Source organism: Lissotriton vulgaris, chromosome 4_1, assembly GCF_964263255.1.
Source record: "Lissotriton vulgaris chromosome 4_1, aLisVul1.2, whole genome shotgun sequence".
NCBI lineage: Eukaryota > Metazoa > Chordata > Amphibia > Caudata > Salamandridae > Lissotriton > Lissotriton vulgaris.
The window spans coordinates 1,096,864,382-1,096,883,511 of record NC_141691.1 but is presented as its reverse complement, the minus strand read 5'-3'; the positions used below and the strand labels follow the sequence as shown (position 1 = coordinate 1,096,883,511).

Genomic DNA, 19,130 nt, shown 5'->3' with positions numbered 1-19,130 from the left:
GCAGTACAAGGAAACATGAACACAGTATAAAGGGCTGAATTGTTAAAATATTTGTTAACAAAAGATGATTTTAGAATTGGGATATACATACTTTGAGTTTAAGCTGTATTAAATCAATACAATAAACTTTGGTTAATTGGTTCTTAAAAAGTAAGTTTTATTTCTGGCCGCTTTTTTGCTCTTTAAAAAATAAAATGTGTAAACAAATTTCTACCCGTATGGTCAGCTGAGGTTGTGAACTACTTAGAGTGTGAAATTGTTTTAATAGTTCCTCAAAAACGTAGGGAGTTCCATTAAGGAAAGTTTCACTTTGACGACAATAAAAGCAAACCATACAGATGTTCTGTAAAATATTAATGTATTCCTTCCTGAGTATCTAGTATATACCTTTCTTACTTTATTGTTACATTTAATAAAATTAAGTACCATGACATGGAGAGAAAATAAACTCACACTACCAGACACCATTAAAAAACATCCAAACATCCTATTTATTGTGGCAGTGCAAGTCAACAGCATACATCTGGTAATGAGACCTTCATTTGGCTTCTCACAGTACAAACATGAATGAGAACTGTCCACAGGTCTTAGATATCTTTACTATTTAATCAGATCAGGGAACGTCTTTAAAAGAGACTGTACAATATAACCTACCCAAAACAAATGTATTTACAAGCTTTTGGAACCAAATAAAATAAATCATTTTTGTTTCTCCAAAATAAAGAAAAATGCACAGAATTATGAAAATATAAGTTTGTTATAATAATCCCCACACAAATTGCTGCTGCTGTTTGAAGGCTTGCAAAGTCGAAAAGTATTTAAAGTTCATCTTTCTCTCTTTTCAATATTGTGTATCTATATTCACTTGGTGCTAATTTCTGGAACGAACTTTCCGGAGGACTGCTTGCAAGATCTTCAACCTCCTGTAGAGATAAAAGGACATTTTATTAACGTTAAAGACAGACGGCATTGCCCATTTATATGTATTACTTTCTCCATTGAAAACAAACATTCTATGTTAAGCACATCAAATATTTGTGTGGATGTGCCAATAAATATTAGGCTAACTGATGAAGATTTGGTATGTCACATGAAGCTGGGGTCAGAAAGACTAAAGGCAAATACTGGTAATTTTCTGATGGATACTCTATCAACCCACAAATTCCTCAAGTTACAATATCACTAAGACACCAAACTGAATCAGGAGAATATTTTTGCAGTACTCCAGCGCCTTGATAAGTGGCATCATGTGGTACAACACTGACTACATACCGCTCCGGAAGTGTTCGAGTTGAGCCGCATTTAAGAGTCACCCTGGTCTTTTTCGAGCCCTCAGACATGCAGAGTGAACAATTCTTTGTAACAATGTACTGAGCACTATCCTGTGACCACATGTTAAAAAAACAATAATCTACAGAACAGGGAGATAGGAGGGCCGTGAGGAACCTGCAGTGAGAGTTTCAATCATAAAAAGCGTTACTCAAGTTAAGCACTCAGGTCTTCTGGTGGATACTTCTAACCACAACTCCTTACATTAGAATGGATGCCAAAGCAGCACCTCTCAAAGTCAGAGACACAATGGGGTGGATTTAAACTAAAAGGTCTTGAAGAACCGAGCAGGCAGTGTCCTTTCTGCTGAACTTGGCTGCCACTGCAATAAAGCTTTGTGAACTTATGTACGGATACCCATGTCACAGCCTGGCAGAAATTAATGACCGTCCCTCCTCTTACCAGTATAGTGGTAGTGGCCTTAGCCCTGGTGGTTTGGGCTCTCAGACCATCCAGCAGTTGCTTATTGGACAGTGTGTAGCAGACAGTCACATAGAGGACTAGCCAACTTTGCTCCTGCAAACTTAAAGCTGAATGTCCACTTGATGGGTCTTGGTACGATCAATGTAGAACTTAAATTACCTTTTTGAGGTCCAACTAATAGAGCCCCTCCTGCTCTTTGAAGGGTGAGGGGGCAGCAAAGAATGCCGGTAGAGTGATTGACTGCCCGACATGAAAGGGAGTCACAACCTTTGGCAAGAAGGCCACTGAGTCCTCATCACCAATTTGACAGTAGAAAAGGTGGTGCAGGGCAGTTGCACTGAAGTACCAGTTACTTAGCTTCGGAAACAAAAGTTTATCTGGTTAGAGATTTAATCTAGCAGCAGATCCCTTACTTTAGAATAATTCCGAGACGTCAGACTGGATCTGAAATCTTTTTGAGCAGTACCTCTGCGCATCTGTAGGCGGTGTTGCTCGGCTTCGAGTTGGCGCCGTCCACACCAGAAGTGACACGTGTGCTGCCAATATAGGCACCACCCCAGCGCACTGACATCAGTTACTTTTCACAACCTTTCCATGTCAGAATTGCAGAGCCACAAAGGTTGCTGATGTACCAGTGGGCAGACAAAGAGGATTTTAAAAGGGCTACCTTATATGAAGAAATCAGTGTGGGAGGGTATACTCAGACGTGAGTCCCTAGCTCATTGCACCATCAGGATTCAAGCAAGCCGGGCCGATGACGGCTGAAATGCCAGAAACCGGTCCCCGGTAGCTTGTCTCCTTTCTGGTGAAGAATTGGCTTGGTAGTTTGGTCTGCCCTGTTCCCATCATGCACTGGGACAGGAACAGACTAATTTGCATGTAGCCAGGTTCTGAGCTGGGATGGTGCAGTGAGCTAAAAAACGGTGATGGATCAAGCCCTGATCTCTTGACTGGGTAGGAGTATTCTGCATCATTCAGAAACTCTGTCCATCACCTTTTCCAAAATTGAAATCAGTTCTTCATATCAGATCAGAGCGGGAAGGATGGGAGGGTCAATAAGGAATCTGCGGCTAGGGTCTCTACCAGATAAGGCGCTACAGAAGGTAAGTAACTTGTTCATCTGATCGAGGCTTCTAAACACAGATTCCTTATGTTAAAATAGATACACAACCAATCTCATTCCAGAGATGGGTCTGCAAACATTTAGATCAAGAAGCCCTGGAAGACTGAATGGGCAAAATGTTTACCACAACAGACCTGATTGTTCAAGCAGCAGAGCTGTGCAGAGAAGCTCACGTTTCTGTCTGACAGATGGGGAGCTAATGCAGTGGATGAAGTCTTAGCTCTGGTGGAATGAAAACACAAGCCCTTAGGGTGTTGCTTCTTGGCCAATGAGAAGCAGATTTTTATATCCATGAGGTGATATGTTTCTGTAGACCTTTTCTTTATTTGCGCCAACAAACCCAATGAAGAGTTGATGGTCCACTTGGAACTCCCTAGTACAATCAATGTAGAACAATGTTCCTATAGGGTTCAGCAATGCAGTCCACCCTTCTCTGCAGAGGGATGAGGTGAAGTAAAGAAGGGTGGCATTGTGATGGGCTGACCTGCAGGAAAAGGTGTTACTACTTTTGGTGGGAAAGAGGTACCCGTTCTCAAAACCAGTTTTTCTGGGTAGAAAATCGTGCAAGGAGGGTGTACAGAAAGAGCTTGCAATTCACTAACCCTCTTGGCCGATGTAATGACCACTAGAAATGCTGCTTTTATGGTCAGAAAATGTATAGGGCATTGTGCAAAGGTTTGAAGGTTGCACACATCCAGAAAGTTAAAACTAGGCTCAAGCCCCATTTAGGCATGATGAAGGGTTTTGAAGGGAAAAATATTCTGAAGTCTTGAGAAAACAATTCACAACTGGTGACAGGAGGGCTGATCTGGCAACTGCAAGAATACCAATATTACTGAAATATACCCTTAAACTGTGCCCAGAGCAAAACCTCCCCGAGCTAAACAGATCACTGACAGAGCCTCAGAAAAGGGTGCAGAAAGGAGATTAATCCGTTTGAATGGAGACTAAGCCACAAATTTGCCCCGATGGCAAGCGTATACTGTTTTGGATGAGGAACCCATGGCAGCCAGAATGACATGACCGACTTCAAGAGGATCATCAAAAACTGTCAACTGCTGCTGCTCAGTCTTCATGTATCAAGGTGGAGTGTGAGCAAGTTCAGGTGCAGGACCCATCCCTGCTGCTGTGACAGTGGATCCTGCAGTAGAGGCAGCCTGACCGGAGGACCCATGCTCAGGAGTTCGAGATAGCATTCTCTGGGCCCAATCCGGATCCACCAGACTGACTTGGGCGCGGTCGTTCCTGAGGTTCTTGAAAACTCTGGGCAGAAGCGGTATCGACAGAAAGGCATACTTGAGGTCGGAGCTCCATTCGAGACTAAAAGAGTCTCCAAGTACGTTTTGCTATGGAAACTCCAGCGTGCAAAAGTGCTGACACTGCGCATTCTCAGTGCTGGCGAGCAGATCTAACAAGGTTCTCTCCAATCTCAGAGACCCTGCACCACTCCGGATGGAGACATCATTCGTGACCCCCGCTAGGGATCGACAGCTGAGTTTGTCTGCTCTGGCGTCCAAGACTATGCAGCACCAGGAAATGCCCTCATGTTCCAGCCATGTCCGGCCACGCAGGATCTCGACAGAAGGGTCCATGAACAACCCCATCCTGTTTGTTGGAATACTACATGGAAGTGGCTTTTTCCATGAATACCTGAACTAGCCTTCCCTTGATAAAAGCCTTCCCTTGATAGAAGGAAGCAAGGCTTTCAATGCCAGTCGGATTGCTCTCAGCTTCAGCAAGCTGATGTGGAACTGAGACTGCACCGGAGACCAGAGTCCTCGATCTCCACCTCTCCCAGATGGTTGCCCCAGGTAAGGAGTGATACATCTGGCAATAGTCAGCTCTGGCTGGGGAAGGGAGAGGGGTCTGCTGCTAACCCAATCGCGACTTGATAGCCACCACTGCAAGTCTTTTTTAGGTTTAAAGCATTTTATTAAGATAGAAAAACATGGGGGAGGGGAATAGGAGGTTAAGGTTACATACAGCACAATAAAGGAAGAAGTGCATCTCAGGAGCGGTGGCGAAAAGTAGTCCGGTGGTCCAGAAGAAAAATGCAGCAAATGTAAGGCAAATAAGCAATCTGTGTGACCCTCGCATGCACCTCAACACCCCATCTAAAGCCGAGCGCGGATAGCCATCAGCGACACATCAAAGCACGACCCAGTCCCTCCGATCCCCCCACCCCCAATAAAAGAAAGAGAAAGAAAACAACACCCCAACTCCCCCGTCCAATGGCCCTGTACTAGGATAACCCGCCCCAATCAGCCCACCCCCCATCCCCTAAGATCCTGTCCCCCGTGCAGTCTAATCCACCGGGGTCGTCGGTGGCGTCAGCCTAAGAAGTCGAAGGTACCTCGGGCAGGTGAGCTCCCGGAATTCCGTGGACAGTAGTGCTAGGAAGGGTTGCCATAGCTCCTCAAATTGATCTACATCCCCAGCCACCGTGAGAGACATCTTCTCCATTCCCAACACCTGCCAGAGCCTATGCAACCAACCCGTAATGGAGGGGACAGTGGTGGTACGCCAGTGGACAAGAATGTTCTGGACCGCTGAGCCCAGCGCAATTGCAATCTGTCTACCCCTGCGGGACTTCAACGTATACATTAGGTCATTGGGAAGGCCTAGCAAAACATACGCTGGGAAGCGCGGCAGCTCAATCTCAAAGTGCTTATCCACCTCATCCAAAACCTCCTTCCAATAAGCGGTCAGCACCGGGCAAGCCCAAAGAATGTGTGAGAGGGTACCCTCCTGTCCGCATCCCCGCCAGCACCCCTTGTCAGTGTGTCTATGCATTTCATACAGCCTCTCCGGGGTGTAGTACCAATAATTAGACACCTTAGTGAAGGTCTCCGTAAGTCCCGTGTGATATGCCGAGTGCCGCGCCCGATATGCAATTTTGTCCCACTCCTTATGGCTGAGTGTCCTACCCAATTCTCTGGACCAGCGCTCCCTCCCCGGGTTATAATAGTGGAACGTCGGGGGCTGAAGGAATTTATACAAATCGGTAATCAGCTTGGCATCCGAGGTCCGAATCACCAACCACCGCTCATACGGTGTGATTTGGCGAGCAGCGGTGTCGCGCACCTGGGGTTGGAGAGCCCAGTGTCGGACCTGCATATAGCGCAGTCTGTCCATCTCCGTCAGGCCAAATGCCTGCCGAAGTGGTTGAAAAGGAATCACGCCTTCCGGCCCGTAGATCTGGAAAAGCGCCCTACAGCCCGCGCTCACCCAATGGGAGAAGGCCCCCGGCTCCATCCCTGGGGAGAAGTCCGGGTTACCCGCTATGGGTGTGAACGGCGAGGGGAAGGTGGTCAGGTCATGAGTCTCGCAAACTGCGTCCCACACCCTCAGGGGGACCCGCGTAACAAAAGAGGCGTAGAGATTAGCGGGGCGATGCGAGCGGCGTAAGAATGGAACCTCTTGGAGGGTGCGGCCCGCCACCGCCTGGTCTTGAAAAAGCCAGTCTTTGTCGGACTCCCACCTGCTCCACTCCACCAAGTATCTCAGTTGCGCGGCCTGGAAATATTTACGGAGGTCCGGGATACCAAGACCCCCCGCCTCCGGAGCAAGCGTGGAGAGGACCCTCTTCATCCGCGGCTTGCGGCCTTGCCAAACGAAGCGGGAGATGTCAGCCTGCGCTTGTCTTATCCAACCCACAGGGGGTTGGAGAGGCAGAGCGCGAAAGAGGTACAGAATCTGGGGCAGCACCGCCATCTTAACCGCCGCGATGCGACCCAGCCAAGACAGAAGGCCCTTGCTCCAGCGGCCAAGTTCCTCATTGATCTTCCTGCCAAGGGAAGTGTAATTGGCTGTCACCATCTCAGGCAGTGTGGGCGCCAGTAGGATCCCCAGGTATGGCACCGTAGACTAGGACCACTGCATGGGGAAAAAGCGCTGAAGGTCCCTCCTGGTATCCGCCGCCAGGGACACATCCAACGCCACCGACTTGCTCATATTAATTTTGAAGCCGGCCACACGCGCAAAGGCGTCCAGTTCCTGGACGCAAGCAGGGAGCGATCTCCTGGGGTCGTCTAGGGTCAGCAGGACATCGTCCGCGTAGAGGCTGACCGTGTGGACATATTGGCCCATCTTGACCCCAATAGCGTCAGGGTTGTTGCGAATCCTCTGAGCAAACGGCTCCATGTAGAGGGCAAACAGAAGCGGCGAGAGGGGGCAACCCTGTCTCGTACCGCGTTCGATGGCAAAACTTCCGGAGCTACACCCATTGACCCGCACCGACGCCGAAGGACGTTTGTAACAGTTGAAGACCATGGTGCGGAACTTCTCACCGATACCCAGTTTCCTGAGAACCAGCTCGAGGTACGGCCAATGAACTCTGTCGAAGGCCTTCTCCGCATCAACTGATAGCAGCATCCGCTCCCCCGGGATCCGCGAGGCCTTCTCTAGTATATGCGTTACCCTCTTGGTGTTGTCAACCGTCTGTCTACCGGGTACAAAGCCAGCCTGGTCCGCCTCCACCAGTCCTGGTAGGTGTAGACCAAGCCTGGACGCTAGAATCCCCGTATACAACTTGAGGTCGACATTTAAGAGCGAGATGGGCCTGTACGAACCACACAAGGCCCGATCTTTCCCGGGTTTCGGGATGACCGATACCGTTGCGTTCAGGAGGTCCGGTGGGATGGCGCCAGGCTCGGAGAACGAATTAAACAGTCGAGCCAGGATAGGGGCCACAGAGGTGCAAAAGGTCTTATAAAACAAGGATGTGTAGCCATCCGGGCCCGGGGCCTTACCATGCTTCAGTCGCGCTATAGCGGAGATTACCTCCTCAACATGGATGTGCCTCGCCAGATGTTCCGCCTGGGCGGGATCCAGCACCGGGAGGGCCACTGACTCCAAATAGTCCTCGGCGTCTCGCGGCGAGGAGGGCTCCCCCAGCATACAGCGCTTCGTAGAAGCTGCGAAAAGATTCCGCCACCTCTGCGTCACTGGAAACAACAACCCCGTCCGTGCCCACCAGTTCCTTCACGACACTACGCTGCTGCGCGACCCGGAGCCGGTGGGCTAGGAGCTTACCACACCTGTCCCCCCGAGTAGAAGGCGTGCTTCAGGCGTAAAGCGGCATACTCCGCCCTATCAAGATCCAGTGCCGACAGGAGCATCCTCGCCGCTTTCAACTGCCTCCAAACTCTGAGCCCCTGTGCGGCGATGGACCTGCTCAAGTTCCCGGACCTGCGCGGTCAGTTCGTCCCTTTTACGTTGCCGTTCCTTATTTTTGGCTGAGGAGATGGAAATAAATTCCCCCCGGAGGACCGCCTTCAAAGCCGCCCACTGCGTTGCTTGGGACGTGTCGGAGTTGCCATTATGAATCAGATAATCCTGTATGACCTCCCCTATGCGCTTCACAACAGACTTTTTATGTAAAAGGGTATCGCGAAGACGCCATGTCCCCCGAGAGGGAGAGGCCACCGGCCACTTGAAAACACCGGAAACTGGCGCATGGTCGGACAGAGACAGGACTTCAATGTCCGCCGCTGTGGCGGCAGTGCACATTGGCCCACTCACCAGGAGGTAATCCTGTCGCGAGTAGGTGCGGTGCTCATGGGAAAAGTAGGAGTAGTCCCTATCAGTGGGGTGCATAGAGCGCCAGAGGTCGTGCAAATCCATCTCCACAATCAGATCCTTCACCGCGCGGGAAAGTTCCCCCGTCTGCGGGGAGCGCTGCGCCGACCTGTCCATAGCAGAGTTGAAAACAATGTTAAGGTGACATCCAACAACACTGAGTCCAAGAAACGATCCTGGTGATCATTCGGGCTATAAACTGAGCCAACCGTGAAAGCTATTCCCCCTAGGCGCATGCGATATGCAAGGAGCCTCCCCTTCTGTTCAGCATATTTGTACAGAACCTCACCTCTAAAGGAGCTCGCTAAAAGAATGGCTACTCCCGCAGTCTTGGTCGCCGCCGAGGAGAAGAACTGAGTGGGGAACTTGGCAGAGCGCAGCCTATGGCAATCCCGGGACAGCAAATGAGTTTCCTGCAGGAGGCATATATCCGCCTGTGTCCCCTCCAGCAATGATAGGATCGCCCTTTGCTTCACGGGGTTATTCAGACCCTTAACATTAAGGGTCACTACCTTTAAGGACGGCATTCCACCCGGGGATCAGAAACGCTATGTGGCAAGCCAGGGATTAGCAGGCGGGGCGCATGGGGCAGGCGCACGGGAAAGGCCAGGACAGGCCAAGCGTGGGCATGGACAACATCGGACGGGACCTCCCCAACAACAAAACAACCCTTACACTCTCCCAAAACGCACCCATGGCAACTAGCCAAAGACAAACAAACACCCCATTGTCTTAGTCAAGCCCCAAAACGGGCAAGTCCGTAGAAAACAGCAAAGTGGACGTTCAGCCACTCACCTCCATCCGCTCCCCCCCGACCCCCGGCCCCAAACCCAGCATCGTGAAGGCTAAGAACATCTCCCCCCGGAGTGAATTTAGGCCGTCAAGGCCACGCCGTTGGAGTCGGCCAAGTCCCTGGCCGCCGCCCGCAAAGCATCAGCCATGTCCGCCCTGATAGTAGGGGAATCAGGACGCCCTGCACTCGCGGGCGACTGTCTCCTCATTGACCTCCGTCGGCTCCGTCTCTCCGGGCACCTCCACGACGGTGTAGCTCCGTCCTCCTCTGTAGCCTTGAGCCCCAGGACCCTGCAGATGTCTTGTAGGGAGCGCAGCTGGTGCAGCACCCCGTTCCACCTAAAGATCAGACGGAAAGGGTGTCCCCAGGAGTAAGGCGTCTCGTGGTCGCGCAGAAAGCCAGTAGCAATCCTGAAGGACCTGCGCTTCCGCAGAGTGATGGCGGACAGGTCTTGGTAGAGCACCACAGGCCGCTCCCTGAAAGTTAGAGGCTGCTTCTTTCGGGCCTCCGCCATGATGCGTTCCTTCAGCGGGAATTCGGGCAAGAATGCCAAAATGTCCGGTGGGGGCGCCGATGACTGGGGCTGTCGACCAACCCTATGCGCTCTGTCAATGCGGACAGGGAAGTCTGCATCTTCCCCCAGGATCTCTCGGAACAGGTCCTGCAGATAGGCCACCAAGTCGGTCCCCTCGTCCGCGGATGGGACACCACGCACCCGGATGTTGTTCCGCCGGGACCTGTTCTCGAGGTCCTCAGAGTGGGCCTGGAGCTCAACACATTGGCGGAGAACGTCCTGTTGAAGATCTCTTCATCCCGGCGCTGGGACGCCGTCTCTACTGTTTCAACTCGCTCGCCGAGGCCCTCCACCTCCCTGCGTACTTCACGGACCTCACTGGCCACTTCCTTCTTCAGCGTTTGAAAGTCTTCCTTGAGGGAGCTAAACAGTTCCTCCATAAAGGACCTCGTGACCGGCGGCTCGCCCCCAGCCGCATCCACCGAGGCTCGGGAGGACCCCGGCGACGGCTGTGTTCTGTCCCGCAGCTGCTGGGCCCTGCCAAGCATATCCGGCAGGGTACGGTCCCCCTTCCTCGAGCCGCCCCTCCCAGTCATCGTAGTCGCTGCAGTGGACGAGCGGGCTCAGGTCCGGCCGCCTCAGGGTTGCCCAGTCGCCGGCGAGTGCCAGATGTGGGGACCGCTCTGCGAGCAGGGGTGCTGCGTCACAAGCGACAAAATGGCGGACCAGTTCGGGCACTGCCAGTCGCGGCGCCCAGCCAGGGCGGTGATCGGGAGCCAAAGCAGGGGTCCCCCTTCAGCACGTCCCACAGGAAGTTAGTATATTGTTGGAACGGGCTCCAAAAAACACAAAGTTACTTACCTGTACACTGTGGTTCTCCAGTATTGATATCTTTCATAGATTCACATGCTTGAATCTTCCCCGTCGTCATGATGGGAGTTTCACAGTTTTAGAAATATAACAGTATAAAAAGTAAAAATTAATGTAAACCAATACAAAGGCAATTATACTTTGTTAACCCAGCGCAATCTTTATATGGTCCAAATGTCAGCCAATGAGACGCCAGCCCTGAGATCACAATCCCCTGCAGAGCCACCATACCTCAGATTTCAAGCACAAGTGTGAGCCAAGGATACTTATGGTGAGGTAAAAGTGGTCCACCTTAAAACGGAGAGGCGGGCGGGCCGTATGTGAATCTATCGAAGATATCAATACCGGAGAACCACAGTGTACAGGTAAGTAACTTATTTTTTTCTCCAGCATTGAATCTTTCATAGATTCACATGCTTGATTCAGAATAGAAAGCACTATCTCACACATCAAAAGCATTTTAAAAGTAAGACCCCTTTTATCCTTATGGCCAAATTAGTCAAATTTCATAAACTCCTAGGTTAAGAGTACCTTAAAGGAAAAGTCGACTGAGCACAGCCTGTCCCACCGCTGAATCTCCTTTCCATGCTGTGTCCAGACAGTAGTGCCTGGTAAATGTATAGACATTTGACCACGTTGCCGCTCTACAAATGTCCGGGAGCGATACTCCTGCGAACAATGCAGCAGAAGTAGCCATCTTCCTTGTCGAATGGGCGAAACCTTCGAAGTCAGAGGTCTTCCTGCCTTTTTGTGGCAAAATGCAATTGCTAAAGATATCCATATGGATATATTGTTTCTGGATAAAGCAAACCCCTTCCTGGGAGCAGCGAAAGCGATTAGCAGTTGGCTTGATTTTTTAAAAGTCTTTGTCCTCTTAATATAAAATCTTAAGCATCTTCTAACATCCAAAGTGTGAAGACATCTTTCCGCTATAGAAGTCGGATCTTTGAAGTATGTAAGAAGGACAATATGCTCGTTTAGGTGGAATGACGTCGGAACTTTCGGAATGAACTTTGGATTCGTTCTCAGCAATACCTTGTCTTTTTTGAACTGCATAAAGGGACATGCTCAACCTGTAGCGTGATATTGTTTTTTAGAAGCCACTGCAAGATTTTTTGAGGTTAGGCGGATAACGTTTTCGAACTTGTTCCTCCTTGCTTTAGAAGATAAAACATAGTGGTCAAGTTGTCCGTTCTTACAAGAACCGGGGAATCGTGAATTCTGGAGAGAAAAGCATGTAGACCTAAAAACACCGCTTTTAGTTCCAACTGATTGATGTGCATTCTCGCTACCTGCGCGTTCCAGTGACCTAATCTTTCTAGGTATTGTTGATGCGCTCTCCATCCCTGCAAGGATACAGCCGTTCTCATTATGAAACTGGGAGGTGAAGGCTCGAAAAGTAGACCTATAGAAAGATTCTTCTTTACCCCCCACCATGAAAGAGCTTTCTTTATTTGTGGAGTGACAAGGACTAGATCTTCGAAAGATCCTTGAGCCTGAATCCATTGGAGATCGAGTTGTTCCTGAAGTAGCCTCATGTAGAGTCGACAGTTTGGAACTAACGGAATGCAGCATGAGAGCATTCCCAGCATGGACTTGTACATCCTTCCTGAAACTGACTACTTTGAATCCGAGATCCCAACTTTTTCTGAATGCATTCTTCTGAAGGATACGCCTTTGCCTCACTTGTGTTCAACACTGTCCCTAAAAACTGTAGAGTTTGTGATGTTATCAGAGATGATTTTTCCACAATTATTCTTAGACCTAGGGTTATGAATAGCCGACGGCAAGCTCTTAATGATGAGTACAATGGTACTTTGGACCTTTCATCAGCCAGTCGTCTAGATAAGGATGGACCTGGTGTCCTTGTTGTCTCAAATATGCTGCCACTGGCACCATGCACTTCGTGAACACTCTTGGTGCTGTGCGGAGACCAAAGGGCAACACCCTGAATTGGTAGTGGCGCCCGCCACCTCGAACCTCAGATACCGTTGATGTTTGACATGTATTGGGACATGGAAGTTTGCATCTAAACGATCTAAAGATGTCAGTCTCCTCTATTCAGCATTAGAAGAATCTCTTGCAGCGATAACATCTGAAGAGTTGTTTTCTTATATTCTGGTTTGCTTCCTGACAAAGTGGATGGCACCTTGAGAACGTCACTTTTGCCTACCACTGTCCTACGACTTTCCCTTAGCCGACATCTTTCTTCTGTTCGCCTGTTGATGGTAAGGCACATTGGTCATCTAAACGGTTGTTAATTAGGCAATTGGTGATACCCATGTTGCATGTATCTATATGACTGAAAAGATAGCCTTTGTTGGTATCGGCCTCTTGCTCCTCTACCACGAAAGGACTGAAACCTTTGTTGTTGTAGATTCCCTATAACACGTGCTGTGTCTGTATCAGTCTTAATTCCCTGAAGAGCATCATCCACATGCTTACCAAATAGATTTTCACCATCAAATTTTCACAAATCGACAATTTTCGCTTGTATTTCCGGACGAAAATAGGTGGCTTTGAGCCAGCCTTGTCTGCGAAGAGCGATATCTCCTGCCATCAGCCTAAAAGCCACTGATGAAATGTCCATGGCTATATCAATCATTTCAGAGGCTGCCCTTGCCCCTTCTTGTAGAATTTGCATCGCCTCTTCCTTCTTATCATCAGGAAGGTGAGATAGCAACGGCGCTAAGTCAGACCACATTTGTCTATCATACCGGCTTACTATGGCTAAAGCATTTGATGCCATGATGGACGCGACTGCCATAACCACAAATTGTTTACCAGTGCCATCTAGTTTTCTACCCTCCTTGTCTGGTAGAGCGGAACATGTAGCGGCTGGGTTTCTAGAGCGCCTCTGCGCTGCTTACATGACCACTGATGCCGGAGAAGATTCTAGAGCTTTATATTTTTTCTCCATTCTCGGGATTTTTGCCGAAATAGAAGCTGGATTTTTCATAATTTGTATACCTTCTTCACATATGTAGCTCACCAATGGAATGGTCCAAATTGATTTCCTAGCCGAATCTTTGAAATCATAAGAAACAGTCTGCCTGTTTCAAAGGAAGAGGTAGATTGAACCTCTTTGAGGCTCGCTCCAGTAACTTGTGGAACCCACCAATTACTTCCGGCAGAGAATTCGCTGGGGAAGGTGAAGGCGAAGGAGATGATGGAGCAATGTACTGATCTCATTTGCCTCCCACATGCTTTTATTCCTGTGTCAGCTCTCCCTCTTCTGGTTGTTCTTTCACATCACTCTCTATATAGTCATCCCTGACGGCTATCAAAGTTGGAGGAAGTATCTTCTGGGAGGCCTGCGGTGGCACTGCCTTCTCAGAAGAGGCTGCACTCTGCGTCTTACTCAGGGTGTTAGGTAAAGGAGCATTTGCTTCCGGAAATCGTTTGCAATAGTCCTATATCATGTGTCTCAGATCCGTAACCAACGAGATTGGCACTGAAACAGTATCTTCCCTGGGAAGTGGAGGATTATCCTCCTCTTCCTTGTACTCATAATTGTCCTGAAAAGATTCGTACCTCCGTGATCTTGTTGGAGGACGATCTTTAAAAGAGAAATCGTCTTGCAAATATTCAATTTGGTCTTGATACTCTTCCTCATCCGTGTCTTGGCATTTCACCTTGAGCTGAGAGGGACTATATGCAGGTCCAAAAGAACCGCCTCCTTTGATTCCTGCATTTCCAACAGATGAGAAGGTGGTAGCAGCGAGATTTTGCTCCAAGATGCCAAATCTTAAGTAATTTTTCCTGAATCAAGTATTACTGAGGACCTTTTTCTCTCCGTCGACAAGCCCGTCGACGGTGGAAACCTCTTGGTCATCGACGAGCTTTGTATATTTGGAGACTCGAAAACCATTGTCGACGAGGTCGTCGTCGAGATAGTCGATGGAGCTCTCGATGATGTAATTCTCATGGCGGCCGCCAACGACACCTTCGTTGTCTTCAAAGTTGAAGTTCCTGCCGTCGACGACCCATCAGTGAAGATGAATGCGCTGCTCTCCGACGAGTCTGCCGTCAACAGGGCCTTTTTCTCCACAGATTTTTTAAGACGAGTGTGAGGCACTGATGAAGAAGACTACCTAGAAAAGCCCTTAGGAGGCAGTAAATATGGCACCTTGTCTTTGGATTTACTGACTTTTGTTTTTTTAGAGTCAGGTTTAGTAACAGTAGGCTTTAGCTTTCTTTCTGGAGTAGAATGAGCCTCATCAGCCTCTGAACCAGACTCTGATCTGGATTTCTTCTTCTGTAGGCACAGAAGTAAACGTGCCTCTCTGTCTTTTTTTTTTTTTAGAGTATTGGCAGAGAAAGTCTGGAAATGCTTACCCTCCTTGGGAACATGCTTGGTATTTAAACAATATAAACAATCTTTGTGGGGGTCCTCAGAAAACAGTCTAGCCTTCCCACAAGATCTGCAGTGTCTGAATAACCACTTCTTAGAGCATTCAGACATCTTCCCAAAATGAAAAAAACGAACAATACCTCTTTCCAGAGAATACCGAGTGGAATAGAAAGGTCAAAAGTTCACCACAGATCGATAATCTGAGCAGAGCTCAGGAAGACTCCTTCCTCACACGACGTGCAGATAAAAATCGGAGGTATGGTGGCTCAGCAGGGGATTGTGATCTCAGGGCTGATGTCTCATTGGCTGACATATGGACCATATAAAGATGGCGATGGGTTAGCAAATTATGATTACCTTTGTATTGGTTTACATGAATTTTTCCTTTTATACTGCTCTATTTCTGATACCGTGAGACTGCCACCATGACGATGGGGAAGATTCAAGCATGTGAATCTATGAAAAATTCAATGCTGGAGAATCACAGTCTTCCAATTGGAGCAGTTTTGGATCCAGCACTGGATCCAAGGGTCCTGACAGGCGGCGAGGGCAGACCCACCAGCAGAAATCCAGTGCAGCCACCTGTCGAACCCATGTGGCCTAAAGGCACACCAGAGGGTTGGGCCTGCCCAAAAATAAGGTGCATGGCCCTCATAGACTTCACTGAGTTGGGAGGGGATGTAGGAAAGTGACCCTTTTTGCACAGTTGCCCCCACGTTTTGCCTGATGTTGATGCTCTTTGACCAAGTGTGCCCTGGGTTCCTGCCAACTAGGTACCCAGGGCCTATGCTCTTTCCCTAAATCTGTACTATAGCACATCAAAAGTAGCAACTCTCTGGCCACATGCAAGTCTCTTGTAAAAGGTACCGTAGCAGGGAAGGCCTCTAACGGCTGCAGCACATATTGTGCCACCCTTAGTGGTCCTGTACCTTTACACACATACACACAAAGTGCCATTGCAGGCTGAGTGTTTTGGTGCAAAACAAACTGAAGAGTCAACATGGCACACATCCCTCTGTGTCATGCCTACACCCCACTGCCTATAGCATAAGTCAGCCAACCCTCTAGCTGGGTGCACTATGCCACTGGTGAGGGTACTGGTTACCGGGCCCGGTGCCCCTCCAGTGTCTAAGTATACTCTTAGACATTGTAAGTGCAGTAATGCCATGAAGAGTACATGGTCTGGGAGTTTGTCATTACAAATTTCACAGCTCCATAATGGCTTTACTGAAAACTAGTAAGTTTGATATCAAACTTTTTAGCTCATAAAAACCCACACTGATTCCAGTGTGGGATTTCTATTCTATTCTATTGTTTTGGTAAAGCGCAATCAGCTGCCCCAGCGAAGAGGCGTCCCGGCGCTAGAAAACCACAGACCAGGTCTGAGAATAGAAGATGGAGAGGAGGATTAGGGGAGAGGGAATAGATGCGTTTTAATGGCTTTTCGGAAGGCCAGTAGATTGTCTATGGAGCGGATGTTTTGTGGCAGGTCGTTCCATAGTTTTGCTCCTAGGACCTTAAAGGAGCGGCCGCCCATGCGGCAGAGTTTTATGCGAGGAACGCACAGGAGGTGCTGATTAGAGGATCGTAGGTTACGTGATGGAGTGTAGGGGGTGAGAAGAGGTCGCAACAGTGTTGGGTTGCCAGATTTGATAATTTTAAAGGTCATGATGAGGGTTTTGAATATAATTCTGGAGTTAACAGGTAGCCAGTGTAGTTTTCGAATTGTAGCTCTGGCCGAACATCTGCGAGGGAGGCCGACTAAGGCTCTAGCCGCAGAGTTCTGCCCGCGTTGTAGTCGTGCTATCTCTCCTTCATTGGCGCCAAGGAGGAGTACGTTGGCGTAATCCAAACGCGATAGGATGGTAGCTTGAATGATGAGCTGGCGGATCTTGGCGTCAAAGAAGCCCAGTATGTGGCTAAGACTTCTCAGCAGTCCGACACAGGTGCCAGCGACTTTTTTGGTGTGTGTCTGAAAGTTAAGAGAGGCATCCATCCATACTCCTAGATTTTTGACTAGGGATTTGGGGGGGGGGGATGGTGCCTAAGGAGGACGGCCACCAGTGCTCATTCCAAAGGCTAGTGTTTTTGCCAAGGAGCAGCACTTCTGTTTTTTTCCAGCATTAAGCTGTAAACAGTTGTCTGTCATCCATTGGGCTATTGCGGAGAGACCGTTTTTGAATCTGGAGGCCGAGATGGAAGGGCCTTCCGTCAGAGTGATGGCCAGCTGTGTGTCGTTGGCATACGACACTAGTGTCAGGCCCCACTCTTTGGCCACTGTCGCAAGAGGTTGCACATAAAGATTAAAAAGGGATGGGCTCAGCGCCGAACCCTGCGGAACTCCCTGTGCAATGGGGTGAGGTTTAGATAGAAAGGGGGGTGCTGAGACTCGAAAAGATCTGTCCTTTAGAAAAGATCGGAACCACTCCAAAGCAAGGCCAGATACTCCGAATGTCTCCAGGCGATTAAGAAGGATGTTGTGGGATACCGTATCAAAGGCCGCGCTGAGGTCGAGAAGAATCAGCGCAGCACTTTGACCGGCATCTAAGATCGTCCGGAGGTGTTCGGTGGTGGCCAGAAGAGCAGACTCGGTACTATGGCCTGGTCTGAACCCGTTTTGTGATGGGTCCAGGATGTTGTTTTGGACCATGTGCTGGGACAGAATACTATTTGCATGGGCTTCAGCGAGTTTGGACAACCATGGGAGCAGGGAGATAGGTCGGAAATTTTCCGGCTTAGATGGGTCTAGGGTGGGTTTCTTGATGATGGGTAAAACCCACGCTTGTTTCCAGGCAGATGGTACACTCGCTGAAGAGAAGGAGAGGTTCAAGATAGAGGTCAGAGAAGGAAGAAAGAAGTTAAGTGACTCTAAGAATTGAGCTGGGCGCATGGGGTCTGATGGAGAGCCAGTTTTAACTTTGACATAGTTTGGTGAGGCTGTCAATGGAAATTTCTGGGATGTGGGTCAAAGTGGTGTAATTGGGGGAGGGGATAGGGCTTTTAGTGGGGCTGGGGGAGTGCTGAGGAAAGGATGTATAGATTTTCTGTACTTTTTCAACTAAAAATATGGCTAGATCTTCGCATTGTTGCGCAGAGGAAATGCTGGGGGGGGGGGGATGGGGGGGATTTACCGCTCTGAAGTTCTTGAACTAGTTTAAAGACTTCTTTGGCAGGGGTAGGGCTAGAATTGATTGTATCCGCATAGAAGGCAGTTCGCGCAACGCGGTTGGCTTTATGGTACATTTTTTGTTTTAGAAGGTAATTGGTTTTATCATTGTTTTTATATTTCCTTCTCCATAAGCGCTCAGCTCTTTTACAGTCTTTGCGCATGGTTTTGAGGGTATCGTTGCACCATGGGTTGGACGGCGAGTTACGTCCTTTCATCCATTTTGCTGGGATAAGGGTGTCTAATCCTCCCGTGATCCAATCATGAAACGTGCTATAGGTTACATTGATGTCAAGGTTGGTGTCATGATGGAATTCCCCAAGGGTAGCATGGAGATCGCTGATGGATAGTTTGTGCCAAGGTCTTTTTAGACGTCGCGAAGGTATGATTTTGTGCCTTGTTTTATTGACCTGAATCGTCAGTTTAATAAGGTAGTGGTCTGTCCATCCCATCGGTAAGGGTGCCTCTGTTTTAATCCCCTCGATGTTTGTAAATACTGGATCCAGGATGTGACCAGCCTGATGCGTTGGAGTTAAGATAAGAGAGTTAAGTTGTAGGGCGGAAAGGTCAGCAAGAAGATTTTTGATGGTGGAGTCGGTAAGCAGGTCAAAGTGAAGATTGAGGTCGCCTAATATGGTGAAGTTTGCATACTTTGTCACTAGCGAACTGGCTGTCTCAAGAAGAGCTTCAATAAATTTTGAAGCAGGTCTAGGTGGGCGGTAGATGTAAAGGCCCGACATGGTGAGGTTGGGATTTATAGTGATTTTAAAATGTGCACATTCACAGTCGGGAAGTTCTTCCTTGGTGAATACGCATGAGTAGTTTTTTGTAAATTATGGCAATACCTCCGCCTCTTCCATCCCTATTTAGGGTCAACATAAGGTAGTCGTCTGGAAGCGTGAGGTTAGGTATGACTGAAGTGCCGTCCCGAAGCCAGGTTTCACAGAGGAAGAGGATGTCAGGGCTTTCATCCAGTAT

At 48.8% G+C, this 19,130-nt stretch overlaps 1 protein-coding gene across 1 annotated transcript in view; it reads right to left on the bottom strand.

Annotated features, from left to right (window-relative positions):
* Positions 1-467: 467 nt before the first annotated feature.
* ERP44 (endoplasmic reticulum protein 44) overlaps positions 468-19,130 on the bottom strand; it is a 444,092-nt gene continuing 425,429 nt past the window's right edge. Inside the window, exon 8 of the mRNA XM_086967410.1 lies at positions 468-923. Coding sequence (XP_086823536.1) covers positions 819-923 — 105 coding nt within the window. The 3' untranslated portion in view covers positions 468-818. The remainder of the gene's footprint in view (positions 924-19,130) is intronic.